The sequence below is a fragment of the Trypanosoma theileri genome (genome assembly GCF_002087225.1).
Source record: "Trypanosoma theileri isolate Edinburgh chromosome Unknown TM35_Tth_4_V1, whole genome shotgun sequence".
NCBI lineage: Eukaryota > Euglenozoa > Kinetoplastea > Trypanosomatida > Trypanosomatidae > Trypanosoma > Trypanosoma theileri.
This window is the reverse complement of record NW_021639846.1, coordinates 850,461-866,151: the sequence shown is the minus strand read 5'-3', so window position 1 is coordinate 866,151 and position 15,691 is coordinate 850,461. Positions and strand designations below refer to the sequence as shown.

The 15,691-nt window shown below is 42.1% G+C and overlaps 8 protein-coding genes across 8 annotated transcripts; all 8 read left to right on the top strand.

Annotated features, from left to right (window-relative positions):
* Positions 1 to 96: 96 nt before the first annotated feature.
* On the top strand, positions 97 to 1,476 carry TM35_000044810 (uncharacterized protein; the record flags this gene model as incomplete). Its single annotated transcript, XM_029022675.1, has 1 exon — positions 97 to 1,476. The coding sequence occupies one exon, from the start codon at positions 97 to 99 to the stop codon at positions 1,474 to 1,476; it is 1,380 nt and encodes a 459-aa protein (XP_028886333.1).
* A 581-nt stretch (positions 1,477 to 2,057) lies between these two features.
* Positions 2,058 to 3,659, top strand: TM35_000044800 (uncharacterized protein; the record flags this gene model as incomplete). The annotated part of the gene is made up of 1 exon (XM_029022674.1): positions 2,058 to 3,659. The coding sequence occupies one exon, from the start codon at positions 2,058 to 2,060 to the stop codon at positions 3,657 to 3,659; it is 1,602 nt and encodes a 533-aa protein (XP_028886332.1).
* A 322-nt stretch (positions 3,660 to 3,981) lies between these two features.
* On the top strand, positions 3,982 to 5,322 carry TM35_000044790 (putative short-chain dehydrogenase; the record flags this gene model as incomplete). Its single annotated transcript, XM_029022673.1, has 1 exon — positions 3,982 to 5,322. One exon carries the CDS (start codon positions 3,982 to 3,984, stop codon positions 5,320 to 5,322), a length of 1,341 nt encoding a protein of 446 aa, XP_028886331.1.
* A 337-nt stretch (positions 5,323 to 5,659) lies between these two features.
* On the top strand, positions 5,660 to 7,969 carry TM35_000044780 (uncharacterized protein; the record flags this gene model as incomplete). Its single annotated transcript, XM_029022672.1, has 1 exon — positions 5,660 to 7,969. One exon carries the CDS (start codon positions 5,660 to 5,662, stop codon positions 7,967 to 7,969), a length of 2,310 nt encoding a protein of 769 aa, XP_028886330.1.
* A 464-nt stretch (positions 7,970 to 8,433) lies between these two features.
* On the top strand, positions 8,434 to 9,576 carry TM35_000044770 (putative serine/threonine protein phosphatase; the record flags this gene model as incomplete). The annotated part of the gene is made up of 1 exon (XM_029022671.1): positions 8,434 to 9,576. The coding sequence occupies one exon, from the start codon at positions 8,434 to 8,436 to the stop codon at positions 9,574 to 9,576; it is 1,143 nt and encodes a 380-aa protein (XP_028886329.1).
* Positions 9,577 to 10,002: 426 nt separating this feature from the next.
* TM35_000044760 (60S ribosomal protein L12) lies at positions 10,003 to 10,497 on the top strand (the record flags this gene model as incomplete). Its single annotated transcript, XM_029022670.1, has 1 exon — positions 10,003 to 10,497. One exon carries the CDS (start codon positions 10,003 to 10,005, stop codon positions 10,495 to 10,497), a length of 495 nt encoding a protein of 164 aa, XP_028886328.1.
* An 886-nt stretch (positions 10,498 to 11,383) lies between these two features.
* TM35_000044750 (RNA-binding protein) lies at positions 11,384 to 12,229 on the top strand (the record flags this gene model as incomplete). The annotated part of the gene is made up of 1 exon (XM_029022669.1): positions 11,384 to 12,229. One exon carries the CDS (start codon positions 11,384 to 11,386, stop codon positions 12,227 to 12,229), a length of 846 nt encoding a protein of 281 aa, XP_028886327.1.
* Positions 12,230 to 14,341: 2,112 nt separating this feature from the next.
* Positions 14,342 to 15,406, top strand: TM35_000044740 (uncharacterized protein; the record flags this gene model as incomplete). Its single annotated transcript, XM_029022668.1, has 1 exon — positions 14,342 to 15,406. One exon carries the CDS (start codon positions 14,342 to 14,344, stop codon positions 15,404 to 15,406), a length of 1,065 nt encoding a protein of 354 aa, XP_028886326.1.
* Positions 15,407 to 15,691: the final 285 nt, after the last annotated feature.

Below are 15,691 nucleotides of genomic sequence, written 5' to 3'. Positions count from 1 at the left end.
TTATATATATATATATATATATATATATATATATGGGTTCTTGAGAAGGGAGTAAGATTATTGATAGTATACGGTGGTAGTTGTGGTATTTACGTTATGCGGCTTGGATATAAGAGTGAGTTGGGTGCTGTTGGCAGTGCCTGCGTTGCTGGCGTCTCTTTTCTTTTACTGCCGCCGTCACTTCTTCCACTGACCGTTCCACTTTGGCTTGTGCTGCAGCGCCTGGTCGCCCGTGGCTCACGGAATCGCGCACACCCCCCACACAAAGGAGACAAATCAAATATCAAAGTTACTTCTACTACTACTACTACTACTAACAATAATAATAGTAATGGTAATACTCATACAAGTACGGTTGGGACTAGCGGAGATTCACCGAATGAGAACTCTTCCACGGTGTTATTCTCACGCAATATGAGAGACGAGGAGCGGCCCGTTGTTGTTGTGACAGGAACAAACAGCGGGATTGGATACTACACAGCAGTGGGACTGGCAGTGGAGGGCTACCGCGTGGTGTGTACATGTCGTAACCCTTCACTTAGTGAGACTACAGCTGCAAAGATAAAGAAAGAGGCACAACAAACACGAGATAAGTATAGAGGTAATCCAAAGTATACAGAGACTCCAGAAACAGTACTAGTGGACGGTCGTTTCTCTCTTGAATGTGATGATTTTGAGAGTGTGCGACGTTTTGTGGATCAATTTCAAAGGGTCTATAATCGTTTGGATGTGCTTGTGAATAATGCTGGAATGATGCGGAAACAACTGGAATTCAGTCGTTTCAATCCACAGTTAGAATTGCATACGGCGGTAAATTTTCTTGGTCCCATGCTTTTAACAGAATTACTTATTCCTCTTATTCAAAAAAGTCAAGGACGTGTAGTATATGTTGCCTCTGCTGCTCATCGTTTTCCACAGATGTTGCTGGAACCACATTGTTGGAGGAATACATCAGGTATACGTATTAACGGACGTTTATTAGAAGCTTTGAAATTACTTAATCAAGGTGAATCTCACTCGGATGGTCCATTAAAGACGAGTTCACTTGGTTACGCTTTTGTTAGGTATGGTACAAGTAAATTACTTAATATTTATCATGCACATTACATTGCACATCACTATAAGGTGCCTGTTTGTTCTCTTCATCCTGGATGTGTTGGTACTAATTTCTCAAAAGATCTCATGCCTACTGAGTTTATCAATCGTCTCTATCAGTATGCCTGTTTACTATTTTTGAAGTCTTGGGAAGAAGGGGCACAAACAACGCTGCACTGTGCGATGTGTAATGTAGATGAGTTGAAGCCTGTAAACCCTCCAGCGAGTGTAAAGCAAACTGAATTTGTTAGTCCTTACTTTGTGGAATGCGGTAACCAAACACTTGAGTCACTATTACAGTATGGTTGGGATTTAGAGGAAGCCGAACGCATCATTTCATGGGGTAAACGTTTGGTCGGACTGACGGCAGAGAAAGAGTGACACAAAAGAAAGAAAGAAAGAAGAAAGAAAGAAAAAAAAAAAAAAGAGACAGGGTATGAAAAAAATGGAATGACAAGTAAGGGAACAAGCTGAAGAGGGAGGAACAGGGATATTTTTATTATTATTAGTATTTATTTATTTTATTTTTTTTTTTTTTTATAGGGAAGGGTTGAGGCGTAAAGATGTGCGATGCTCTTGTGGATGCTGGCAGTTGGTGTTGTGGTATTATTGAACATAACACTGAGCTGTGGATACTTATGCCTCTTTTTCTCTCCCTCTCTCTCTCTCTCTCTCAAACATTTTATCACTTTCTCTCTGCGTCTGTGTAATTACATGAGATGAGCACAGTTTAACAGATCGAGATATCTACTGTTTCTTTTACTCTCACGGAGGATTTCCCTATATATATATATATATTGTGTAGTTATTCACGTTTCTCTAGTTGTTCTTAGGGAGAACTGGGATCTAAAACCTTCTGGAGAGGAAACATCTTTAATAATCTCATATCCTCTTTCTTTTATTATTATTTTTTCTTTCTTTCTTTTTTTGTTTTTTTTTCTATAGGTGGGGTGTACTTTGGGATGAGTGTCTCGCGAGCAGTTCGCAGAGACACCTGCGCTGCCTACCGCCGTCTTCTCGGTGTTGTGCATCAAGTTGCTCGCGACTGCCCACTACACCAAACGGAGGGTCTAACACGGTACGTGGCTGCTCGCTTCTTTGATGCCGCTGAACATAATCGTAGACGATATCTCAAGTTGTATGAACAGAAACTCACACCCCGCAGTAGGAGAGGACGACAACAGCAACAGCAAAAGCAAAAGTCTCTGGAAATTCAGTATGAACGATATATTTCAAAAGAATTACAGAAAGTACACAACATGACGGAACAGCTTCTTCTTGCACCAGGTAATCGTGCTCTTACCTCTATGCTTCAGGTTCTTTCTGCAGGTGTTGGTAATATACATTATCAGCAAACTATTGAAGGAAACTATTTTCAATATTCTCAGTTTGAGAACAAGAAGGCAGAACGTAATGAAGTAGATGAGGAAGCCGTTGCAGAACGTCAAAATCGTATTATGCAACATGCACTTATTCCATATGGTGAGCGATTAGCCTTTCTCCATCGTCTAGAGAGAAAGGATGGAAGTGATAAAATAGAACAGAAACAACAAAATACACTTACATCATGGCAAGTTACTGAAAGTATTATTGGTACACGTAGTGGTGTCACAGCTCATCATGTTTCTCATGGAAAGGAAGATATGGTACTGGAAGTAGATGAGACGTATAATAAGCAGATTGTTTATCTGCGATGTGAACCATACGACTGGGAACATGAAGTGGAACGTTTAGAGATAACGGAAGCAGAAGAAGTGCGAGGTACTATATTCCATGCAGAGTATCTTAGTGTGGCCCAGCGGTTAGCGGATGCTCTATTAGCTGAAACCCCTTTACATGCCTACCGTTCCACTGTTGTTGTGGGTCACGGGGTTGGCGGTGCTGTAGGTTTTTGTTTGGCGTTGTTACTACATGTACGTGGATTTGATGTTAAGAACTGCGTAAGTTTTGGTTCTCCAAAGGCGGTACAACGAACTCTTGAGCGTTATATTCATGCCATTAACCCTATTCGTGTGGTGCTTGAGGGTGATCCACTAGTTGAATTACCAGTAACGGGAGCTGAAGGCGATCCTTTTGTACACCATGGCGAAATTTTGGTAATGGGTTCTCCTACCATGCAGCAGGAAGAAGAGGGAGAGAAGAAAGAAATAGAAAAAGAAAAAAGAGAGGAACAGAATGACGTAAAGAACATTTCAAGTTCAAATGATTCTCTTACTGCTGATGTACTCAGCGACCTTTTAGAACCTGATATGCAGTTAGTAACACAGGAGTCAAGAGGAGGAAAAGAGGATATGGAGGATAATAAGAATGATAATGAAGAGACGGACGAAACGGAGGAAGATATATCCAGAATTTCACAGATAACAGCAGAGCGATACTCTGTAAACTATACAGCGGATCATTACATTGACCGTCTTGTTGACACCACAATACCATTAACATATGCAGAGGGTGATGAGGTGTGGGATGAGGGTGATTACGCACAGATGAGGCGTGAAGCAGGAGGACACCCTCACGTAATGGAATCACAGAAATGGCGGGAAGAGAGAAAAAGTCCATTGTAGTTACATTCTTTACGATGGAATACTTTAGCTACAGTAGGGGTATATAGCTACGAATAACAAAAAGAAATTATTATTATTATTATTATTATTATTATTATTTTTTTTTTTTTTTGCTATTCTTTCATTTTTTTGCGATATTATTCCCATTTCTTTTCCTCTTTCCCATCTTTTCGGACATGCTCTTTTAAACATCTACTTCCTTCCTTTCTACCGCTCTCTCTCTCTCTCTCTCTCTTTCCCCTTTTCTTTCTCTCTTCTCCCTTCTTGTTGGGGTGTCAGGCCTCTTTCCTCCCCTTCTCTCCTCTTCACTTCCCAAGGTGCGATGATCCATCTTCTCTCGTCGGAGGCACTCGCCGCGCTGCTCTGCCTGTTCTTCGCCGCCCTCGCCGTGTGGGGGCCGACGATCGGCACAACCGCCGACACAATTCTCGCGGCCGTCAGCGCCGCCGTCGCCTGCCGGGCCGTCGCGGCCGGTCGTCGCTGCGCGTGGCCCGCCGGCGTCGACTTCAGCGGCCGCGTCGCACTCGTCACGGGCGCCTCCAGCGGCGTCGGCTTCGCCACCACGCGGGAACTCGCGCGCCGCGGCTGGACGGTCGTGATGGCGGGCCGCGATGTTGGGCGGCTGCTCGAGGCGCGGCGTCGCATCGCTGCGGAGTCCCCACGTGGGCGTCTCGTCATTCTCGAAACCGTTGATCTCTCCAATCTCGACAGCGTGCGGAAGTACGCGGCGACGGTGCTCGAGCAGAAAGAACAGTTTCCACTTGCTCTCCTCGTGAATGCGGCAGGTGTGCTGCGCCGCCACCTCCACCGCTGCGAGGACTCTGGACTGGAGGAAATGATCGCCACAAATGTAGTGGGCCCTATGCTGCTCACTCAGTTGCTCTTGCCGCTGCTAGATGAGACGGCTGAACGCACTGGTGTCACCTCACGTATTGTGAATGTCGCTTCTAGTTGTCACACTTTTCTTGGCGTGCGGCAACGGCTTAGTCCCATGGAGATGCTCAAGGCACTTCATCCCACACCAACAGAAGGAGTAGAAGATGGAAAAAAGGAGGAAGACGAAGAACCAAAAGAAAAAGAAAAAGCAGTAAAAGGTGAAAAGGAAACTACTGCTCCAATGGAGGACTTTACTTTTTTAAATTTTGTTGGATACTACGGACTTTCAAAGCTTTGTGTAGTATGGTGGACGTCTATTCTCGCACGCCGTGTGGCTATGCGATTTTTTCAAAGTGGTGATAAACGTCAACTTAAGATATTTGTTGCTTGCTGTCATCCAGGCGTTATTACAACGCACCTGTATCGTGATTTATTTCCTGTGACTTTACTAGATCATTTCATTTATTATCCTTCGCTATTGATAGGTAAGACATGGTCAGAGTCAGCGCAAGCAGTATTAAAGGCATGTGTTGAACCAGAGAAAATGGTACACGGTGGTTATTATCTCTGTAGTGGGGAGTACGGGGCAAACAGTGGTGTTAATTGTCTCTCTAAACACGCTATGGACATGAGAGCAGCACAAGAGTTCTGTACATGGGCAGAGGCTCAGATTGAGATGCAAAAGAATAGGTCAAAAGAAAATAAGGGGGACAATGTTGAGGGGGCGATGCAGCAACAACGACAACAAAATCAGGTTAAGAGAATTATGACCGTTAAAGTCATGTGATGCGACTCTGATGAAAATGAGAAAACTCGATGGTATTTCGGGAGAATGGGTATTTAGCGATGTGACGCGATGTGAAGTGAAATGAAAAAGCAAAAAAACAAAAATGAAGACACAAAGAAAAAAAGAAAAAAAAACATGTGCGTTATGTGTGTGTCTTGTATGGAAGAGGAAGAAGAATTATTGTTTTTTTTTTTTCCTTTTTTTTTGAATGCGAAGAGTCTTTAGCAATGCTGTCATATGTTCTGAAATTTGTTTGCTGTTTGATTTTTTCTTTTTTTCTTCTTATTTATTTTTACTCTACTGTGAAATATATATATATATATATACTAGGAAGGCAATGACATCACCCGCACTAAAGCAGCAGTGTGTGGAAGAAGACCCTAATTCGGGTTTTGTTCCACCCCCGGTGTTTCGTCTGCCTGTGCGGCCCCCACCCAACGGCTTCCCCAGCGAGTCAGAGAATCTCATTGCGGAGACCCAACGTGGGAAGAGAAGTGCTGGGATCTTGGGCAAGGCACTATTACTCGATGCCTCACCCACGTTAGAGTTCCCAAGAGAGGAGGCGGATGCTTTTCTCTCAGCACTACGGCAAAATCCGAAATATGCGTCTATACACGAGCAACTCGCTGCGGTTAACGACGTGTCCTTAAATGAGATATTTGGTGAGGAAGACGCTCGAGAAGATGATACACGTAGACGAGTGGATTATAACGCTGCATCTGCTATTCTCAAGTCAAATTCATCAAAGAGACTTTCCATGTGTGTATCATGCTTGACACGAGGTCAACACAGACATTACCGTCCATGGATGCTTAAATATATGCAAACAGGTATTTTACCAAAGCCTACAGATGAGTATCCTGATATGAATACTGTACTTGATCTTGTACAACGTGAACAGACAGCGTATTTGCACAAATTTATGGATGAAACTATCTCATGTGAGGCATGTAATATTGAGGCGGGTCAGAGGAAACGGTCTATTGATTCAGATGAGACTTTAGTGACACATCGGGCATGTTGGAATCATAACTACATAAATGAACATGTGGAAAATTTTGCAAAGCGCTGGTGGTGTTATCGACTGCAGTCAAGGGTGAAACCATTATTTCATAACGTGGAAGGAAGTGATGATACTGACAATCTTCATGAAGTTATTTTGGATCTTAGAAAGAGTACCACTACAACGACAACGACAACAACTACTACTATTAATAATAATAATAATAATAATAATAATAATAATAATAATAATAATAATTCTTCGACAGGGGTCAAACCGGTAGCAAAACTTTCCACGCGAACTCACCAGTTGGCTAACCGTCGTATCGATGAAACTGTTGCACTGCGTGAGTCACATGGAAAACCACGAGTGTTTCCAGCTATTTCTATTCCACCATCATTTCCACTGACAGTACAGCAGCTTGATGAACGTGCACCGAAACTATATCCTGTTACCTGCGTTGACAATAATGAGAAAGTTGAGAAGGTGTTTCCACCTGTAGTCCCTAGTGACCCAGCAATGGGTGGTGTGTCTTTCACTCTTCGTCTTTGCAAGTCAGCACTATTGGAGTTAGCTACAGCTCATGTCTCATCGTACCGGGCGAGTTTTCGTATTCCTTTTCGCTGCGTGTGGAACCCAGTTGAACGTAAACTAGATATTTGTGTTGAAAAACCACTTCCAGGAGAACAAGAATCTCGGCGGAATATAAACGCAGCGGCTTTTAAGCGTTTGGTGGATGATGATGTACGCCTTCCGTCAAATGGTCGTTGTAATGAGAAGGAATGTGGTGAAAGTAAGTGCTATACAGAGGTATCATTAGGTAAAGATATGGCCTTTCAATGTGTGTCGAACTGTACCTATGATATTAGTGGAAAACATCCGGTTTTTCGAATGATAAAAATGGAGTACAATTGTAAAGGTTATAATAGTATACCGGATGATGTTAAGATATTTCAATATGAGAGGTTTAGCAAGCGGGAAGTAGTAAATATGTTAGTGCTTCTTCATTGCAATCCCACTGCTGTATTGTACGTCTACCGCATCAACGCCTACACAAGTGCTGTGATTGGTATTGAACAGTTTTCACTCATTTCTTTTACAACTCAAGTTATGGGATCATGGTCTCATGATTTGGAGGTGCAGCGTACATGGATTTGTCTTCGAGATATCTTGAAGAATGTAGTATCTTCTCTTATTCAACAGCAGCAAAAAAAGCAAGAACAAAAAAAAGATTGTACTTCTCTTAGTCATTACACATATATACTCGTCAAGAAGAAACAAAATAGTGAACTCACTCTCTGTTCTTTAAATGCATGCTATCCACATTGGAAGGACCAAAAGGAAAAAGAAGAAAAAGAAAAAGAAGAAGAGGAATCAAAAGCGACAGATGGGAGTTTTATGGAGGCGAGTAGCCGCGCTGTGTGTCGACGTGAGTACTTACAACCGTGTGTGTGGCCATACCCGGATCGTATTCCCTACACATATGCCCCACTCCCAAAGAAATGCTATACCGTCAACCGCACAACAGAGACTCGGCATGACTCTCTCTACTACGCTGAAAATGATGTGTGGGAGCAGACATCACATTACTATACAGTAGGTGAGGATGAAATCATCCGGGAACGTTTGCCAGAGGACGCATAATAATAGGAGGAGATCACGAGTATATATATATATATATATATATATATATATTTCGAAACGAGAAAAGGAAAAGGCGAAAAACAACCAAGAAAAAAGAACAGAAGAGGTGTGGAAAGGTGTGTGATCAAGGCAACCGAAAACAGTACTATAAATGGAGGATTATTGGAGAGGAGAATGAAAAAAAAAAAAAAAAAGAAAGAAAGACGTCTGACCCAAGACCACATCTGAGATATCTGGGTAGGTATTTTCTCTTTCTTTCTTTGTTTCTTTCTTTACCCTCGTGGTTTTTCTTTTCCGTTACTATACAGGGGTATGATCATTCAGGAATGGTGCAAGGATCTTTTCTTATTTTTTTATTTTTTATTTCCCATTTCCTATTTCCTATTTCTTCTCTTAACCTTGACCATTATTATTTCACTATCGTAGTGGCAACAATAAAATCATAACGAGTACTAATAGTAAATATGAAATGTCAGCCAGAGTTGACTTCTGTCGTGCCACCCCAAATGTTTCCACTGGAGGAAGATCAATTGTTTCCGAAAGAACTTGCTTGCAATGGGAAACGTATACCTGACACATCACTATTGCAGAAACATCTGGAATTAGGTGGATTAATAACAGAAAAAGCTGCACTATTGCTTATTAATGATGCTGCATTGTTGTTCGCTGATGAACCTAACGTGCTGCATCTACAGGATCCTATTACTATTAGTGGTGATATTCATGGACAATATTACGATCTTTTGACGTTACTGTGTATGGGTGGAGACCCTAGTATGACTCAGTATCTATTTCTTGGTGATTATGTAGATCGTGGTCTTTTCTCTTGTGAGGTAACGCTTCTTCTTTTCGCTTTCAAAATTCGATATCCAAAAACGTTTTGGATGTTACGTGGTAATCATGAGTGTCATTCCCTTTCTTATAATTTTACCTTCCATGATGAGTGTGTACACAAGTATGGAGAAACAGTCTATAATGCATTTCAGACAGCATTTGATCGTCTTCCACTAGCTGCTGTGGTTTCATCAGTATTTTTGTGTGTTCATGGTGGAATATCACCAGATATAAAAACTGTGGATGATATAAACGATATTGATCGCGTACGGGAACCACCCAAATCTGGACCCATGTGTGATCTTCTCTGGTCTGACCCTATGGAAGAAGAAGAAGAAGAAATGTTTCCTGATGTATTATTTCTGGATAATAAAATTCGTGGTTGCTCTTTTGTATTCTCCAGTATTGCAGTGGAGCGATTTTTGGCTGTAAACAATTTGATTGGTGTGATACGTGCTCATAAGGCACAATTTGAGGGATTTCGTATGTTTCGAAAGGTTGAAGAAACAGAATTTCCTTCTGTTATTTCTATTTTTTCAGCACCAAACTATTGTGGTACCTATGATAACAGGGGATCTATTTTGCAAATTAATAAAAAGGTGTTGCGTGTGAGACAGTTCAGTGCTGTAACTCATCCCTATGTATTGCCTGACTTTATGAATGCCTTTACATGGTCACTACCTTTTTTGTTTAAGAAACTTGAAGAGATTCTGCAGATAATCATGGTAGAGGATCAAGTCCCTTTGAATACATGTGTGATTAAGATCTCCTGATTGGTTCTTTGGTTAATTAGTTTGTTGATATATGAGTCAAATGTTTTTTTATTATTATTATTTTATTTTATTAACGCTGGTCCATTCGGATTCTTCTCCTTTTTTTTGTGTGTGTCTGTGTTTTTTTTTTTTTTTGGAATTAACGCCTTTCGCGTATTGTTGATCCACCTTCTCTATGGCTTCAAGCATCATTGCAATTTATGTTTGATTCGCCCATATGTTCCAATTCCCACCCTCCCTCCTTCCCTCTACACCAGGAGAGTGTACTCTGACACCCAGACACACAATCACCATATATATATATATATATATATATATATATATATATATGCCTTCTCTCTCATGCTTTCTTTCTCTTTCTTTCTTTCTTTTTGTTTCTGCTAATGCTGTGAGGAGGGAAAGCCCCACAGGAACCTTTGTAAAGCGATGCCACCCAAGTTCGACCCCAACCAGGAGATCACCATCGTTGTGCGTGCCGTCGGTGGAGAGGTGCCCGCGGCGGCAGCACTCGCCCCAAAGGTCGGCCCGCTCGGTCTCAACGCGAAGAAGATCGGCGACGACATCGCCAAGTCCACGAAGGACTGGAAGGGCCTGAAGGTGACGTGCCAGCTGCGCGTGAAGAACCGCGTGGCCACCGTCTGCGTGACGCCGTCCGTCGCCTCGCGCCTCATCCGCGCGCTGAAGGAGCCACCACGTGACCGCAAGAAGGTGAAGAACATCAAGCACAGCGGCAACATCGCCTTCTCGGAGGTGCTCAAGATTGCGAAGGAGGCGTCCGCCAACTCCATGGCCGCCAGCATGAAGGCCGTCGTGATGGAAGTCCTCGGAACTGCAGTCTCCATCGGCTGCACCATTGATGGCGAGCACCCACGTGATATTCAGGCTAAGGTCAGCGAGGGTAAACTGAAGGTGCCCAACTAATATATATATATTTATATATATATGTATTATAAACTCCAACAGTTTCATGAGCATCGGCGAGAAAGAAGACACCCGGAGTATCGTGTGGGGAGAGAAGGCATACAGAAACCTTTTTGTTTTCTCACTCTTTCTCCATCTTTTCCCATTTTCTATTGGGAGGGGAAATGGAGAATGGGAAAGAAGGAAAAAAAAAAGGAGTGAGGGGTAGTCATATGCATACATTACACGTACTCACTCGCAAGGGTGGTCCAAGCGATGCAGGGGTCGGAGCACCAGGCACATGCACAAAATATCCTCTTTCCCTGCCTTTTTTTTGTTACCTTTTTTTTCCTTTTCTCAGTTTTTTTTTTTTTTCTATCTGCAATGCAAAAAGAATTATTTTATGAAGAAAACCGCTTAGACAATTTTATTTTTTTATTCGTGCACTGGAACGTGTGTTTTTCTCTTTTCTTTTTTCTCTCTTTTCTTCGTCATTGTGACAAACAACATCAACGCTATTTTTCTCTACAGGTTGTTGTTGTTGTTGTGTGTGTGTGTGTCTTTTTTTTTGCGTGGAAAAGAAGGGAAAAATAGACAAGTTGGTTTGTCTTTAAGGTTAATAAGGTTTTATATATATATATATTTATTTATTTATATATATATATATACAGAAAGAAAGAACATCAAAAAAAAAAAAAAAAGAATACACTGCGGTTTGCTTTATTATTCCTACTAGGGGACAGAAGTGAAAGGAAAAATAAGCAACTATACATAAGAAAGCGAAACAAAGAAGACATCAAACTTAGAGGAGACAGAAAAAAAAAAAAATAAAAAACGAATATTTCGTGTTTTTTTTTTGACTTGTTTATTTCTTTCTTTGCTTTAGAGCTAAACAGTGAACAAAGAAATGTTTGAAGAGCATTCCTCTGCGTCAGGTGGCCCTCAAGAGGGCGGTGACATGGAACGTCGCCAAAATCACGGAAATGTACTCTTTGTTGGAAACTTGCCCTTTCAGACGCCGTGGCAGCATGTGAAGGACCATTTCAGGAATGCTGGAAAGGTTCGTTACACAGATCTCATCGCCGACCGCATGGGAAGGCCAAAGGGTTCTGCGCTAGTCACAATGGCCACCCCAGAGGCAGCGCAGTGTGCCATTCACATGTACAATGAGACCGACTTTGAGGGTCGGCGCCTTATTGTGCGTCTCTTTGATGATGGCCCGCGTCCACCACTTGTGCAGCGAGATATGATGCCGCAGTATGATCGTCAAGCTCAGCATCAGCAACAACAACAGCAGCATCAGCATCAGCAAGCACAACGTTATCGTGGGTACACAGGAGCGCCTAATAACGCTCCGAACTATGATGGTGCGAAGAACTTCGGTCGTGGCACTGGATATGCTCCCCGTGGTGGTTATGGGATGATGGATGATGGTAGTGCGGCTGCCTTGAATGACATGAATGAGGTGGTTCCTAAGCCGCGCAGTCAACAGGTGAATGAGATTGGTCGCAAATTATTTGTTTCGAATTTACCCTTTGACTGTACCAGCAGTGCACTTCGGGAGACATTCCAGCAAGTAGGAAATGTGGAGCGGGCGGAGATTATTTTGGGCCGTAATGGAAAGAGCAGAGGTATGGGCATTGTTGTGATGAAGACTGAGGAGGAGTCGCGTGTTGCCATAGCCGAATTTGACGGAATTGAGATGGCTAACAGGGCGATGAATGTCCGCTTGGACAACAAGGCCACTGCGTGAAAAAATAGGGTGAAATGGGTGGAAGAAGGAACAAAAGGAAAGAAAGAGAGATGAAATGTGGGGGAAAAAAAGGGGGAAAAGGAAAAAAAAAAGAGAAAGGATTAGATGGGAAAAGGAGGGAAATACCACATGTTGGAGGCGATCCCGTGTAGTTAGGGTAAAGAATGGAATAGAGTGGAATAGAGAGGAGAAAAAGAAATGAAGCGTATAAGATGCTTTATTTACCTTATGGGCTTTCAAAAAAAAAAAAAAAAAAAAAGAAAAAAAAACTCTTTCTTTTCTTTACTTTTTTTCCCCTGTGAATTAGTCTAAAAGTGTGGGCAAAGATTATATATGTGTGTTTGTGTGTATGAGAGATAGGGAGAGAGAGAGAGAATCTGCGTCTCTATGCCTGTGTGTGTGTTTGTTTATATTTGGGGATTCCGACAGATATGAAGGGTGTAGAGGGGGTGTGACAAGCGTTAGAAAAGAAAAGGGGCCAAAAATGTTAAAACCGAAGAATGAGGTTGAAAGCGATGAAAGAAATGAAGAAGAAAAAAAAAAAAAAAAATAGTGCAAGAAAGTTAAATACTGAAAACGAGGGGGCGTGAAAGAGAAACAGAGAGGTAGGAGAATATATATGTGTGTGTTTGTTTATATGTATCTCTGTCTGGATGATTGATCGATATGTTTGTTTGTTTGTTTGTTTTTGATTGATTGATTGAAGTGAAAGCCCGGGGGGTCATTTGAGGAATAAATGCGGTTCTTGTGAAATGGAAGAAACAGAAGATTAATAGGGTTGAGTATGAACAGGCGATGGGAATGAGAAAAGAAACAGAGAGAGAATGTAGAAAAGAGAAGGAATGTGTAGCGGGGTGGAGATATCTGTTGATGCTTATTTGTCTGAGTTTCTCTTTGCTTCTACAGCTACTTATTACTTCCGTTAAAGTGGTGTGTATGCGTGTAGGTGTTATTATTATTATTATTATTATTATTCTTATTATTGTTGTTGTTGTTGTTATCGTGGTGATAGCCTTGTTGCTTGGGCTTTCTGCGTTGTTTGTTTGTTTGTTTGTTTAATTTGCTTGTGGATGTATTGTTAACTTCGTGAAGCCAGCACACTACTACCTCTCCCCGTTCCTCTCATCAGTAATGAATGGAGATGTTTGGGGGAAAAAAAAGGCAAATACATCAAACAGTCAAATGCGATGCGTTAAAACAACAATAACAACAAGTATTAATAATAATAGTAATAATTAATAATAATATTAGCAACAACCACAGTAACCAGAGCAGCAGCAGCAGTAGTAGTACTAGTATGAGTAAGGTCTTGGGCAATGCAGCTGAAAGGGAGGCAAAGTGTCGGAGAATAGATGGAAAGAGAAAACAAAGGATGGAAATAATAATTAAAGGAAAACATATTCTTCTGTTCATAATAACAAAAAAAAAAAACAAAAACAGAATGCGCTCTCCCCACATATACACTCACATAAAAAAAAAAGAAACAAAAAAAAAACGAAGAAGAACGTTTATTCACGCTTTAGCTTATCATGCCTATTCAGCGAAAGAATAAATAACAGCAAGAAAGGCCCGATGTTTTTTTATTTTGTTTTATTTGCATTCTTCTTAGTTTTTATCTCAGTCGCTTTCACTCACTCTTTCTCACTCGTTTTTTTTTTTTTTGTTTGTTTCAATGATATTTTCTCATGATGGTGGTCCATGCCGTGTGCGCAAATTTCGTTTTTTTTTTTTTTACCATTTTGATTTGATCACACACACACACACACACACACACACACATCTTAGCAGAGGCGCAGCGGGTGCGACAGAAGTGAAGAGAATGATGAGGGGAGAAGGAGATGATTGTGTGTGCAGTTATCTGTAATTCCCTCCTCACATACTCACTCACTCACTCATACAGTAATTTCTGTATTTTTTTCTCCCTTTCTTTCTTTTTCTATTTTTTTTTTTTTTTGGTTCTTTTCCTTCGTTCTCTTCTTGTTCTTCTTATTTTACTGTCTACTGTTAACGTCTCTCTTCTCTCTCTCTCTCTCTCTCTTTTCTCCCTTTTCTTCTTGTTGTGTATTCTTTCTTGTTTACTCTCACTCCCCACAGAGTGCGGAACTTCCTCCCATGCCATACCGTGTGCTCATCACGAATATTCCCACATACGTGGGGGAAGAGGAGTTCTACGATTATGTGCGCGCCCACGTTGGCGGGGAGTCTGTCGTAAATGCTCTTCTTATCATGCGGCCCATCACACAGAATGAGAAAAACCATAAGAACACAAACAATAATAACAATAAGAACAACAACAGTCCACAACCACAAGAAGAGCAAACAAGAAGTATGTCTTCCTCCGGTGCCGCACTTGTGGACTACGAAACGAAGCGGGCGGCAGACGCAGCACGGCGTGTGGACTTTTATGTCGACGGTGTGCGTGTGATGATGAAGGCCGTCGGCACCGCACCAGCAGAACGCGAAGCTGCAGAGAAGGGACGCAGAGCGTATGAGATACTCCGCTGTGGTTTACATCAAACAACAACAACAACAACAACAACATCAACAACAACTGCTGTTAAACGGCCCCGTGATGAGAAGGATGAGGTTAGTGCTAGTGACAAGGAGAGTCTTTCTGCACACGAGGTGGAGCTTCGCCTTGTTGGGATACCGTGCGAGGTGTACGGTTCATTTTTGACTGCCATTGTGGGATGTGAGGATGTGAGACCCAACAGGGATGGAGAAGATGTGAAGAGCAGTGTTGACATTACAGTGAGCGGAACGAGCTCCTCTCAACAACAACAACACCAACAGCTCTCTGCTGTTCAACTCTTTGATGATGTTGCCCGAAGTGTTCGCCGTGCGACTCTAGGCGGTGAACTTCTTTCGCTGCGCCGCATCAGCGACAGTGAGGCGATCATTCGCGTCTCTGCATCTACAGGAGAGAGTTTACTAGAACGTGCAGCCGACGGCCACACCCTCAATCTCCATCTTGAATCTTTAGATGGACAATCACAACAGCAGTACGCCCTGTTTGTGCATCCCCCGCGGCCACACTTGCAACTGGCCGGCGATAACTTTGTGTTGGCGAAGAAACACGAAGTACTGCAGGCAATGTCGCGAATGATGGAGATCACAAATGGAAAGATAGCAGGATTTGTAGATCCTTTCGGTAACTATCTACTGCCATCTGTTTAATCGGAATATCACTGTCCAGTTATTGAACTTCATTCTACGGTATATTTCCACCACGTATCGAAAAAACTGTGGGAATGACGCTCCGCTCCTGTGGTCACCCCGTAATAAATTTCTTTTTTTTTTTTTCTTCTCTTTACCTTTCTCTCTTAATTTGAATCTATCTGTAAGAAAAGCGAAAAGAAATCTCTTAAAGCTAACTAACCAAACCAAGATGGCCACCACTCTGGAGGAATTCTCGGCGAAGCTTGACCGCCTCGATGCCGAGTTTGCCAAAAAGATGGAGGA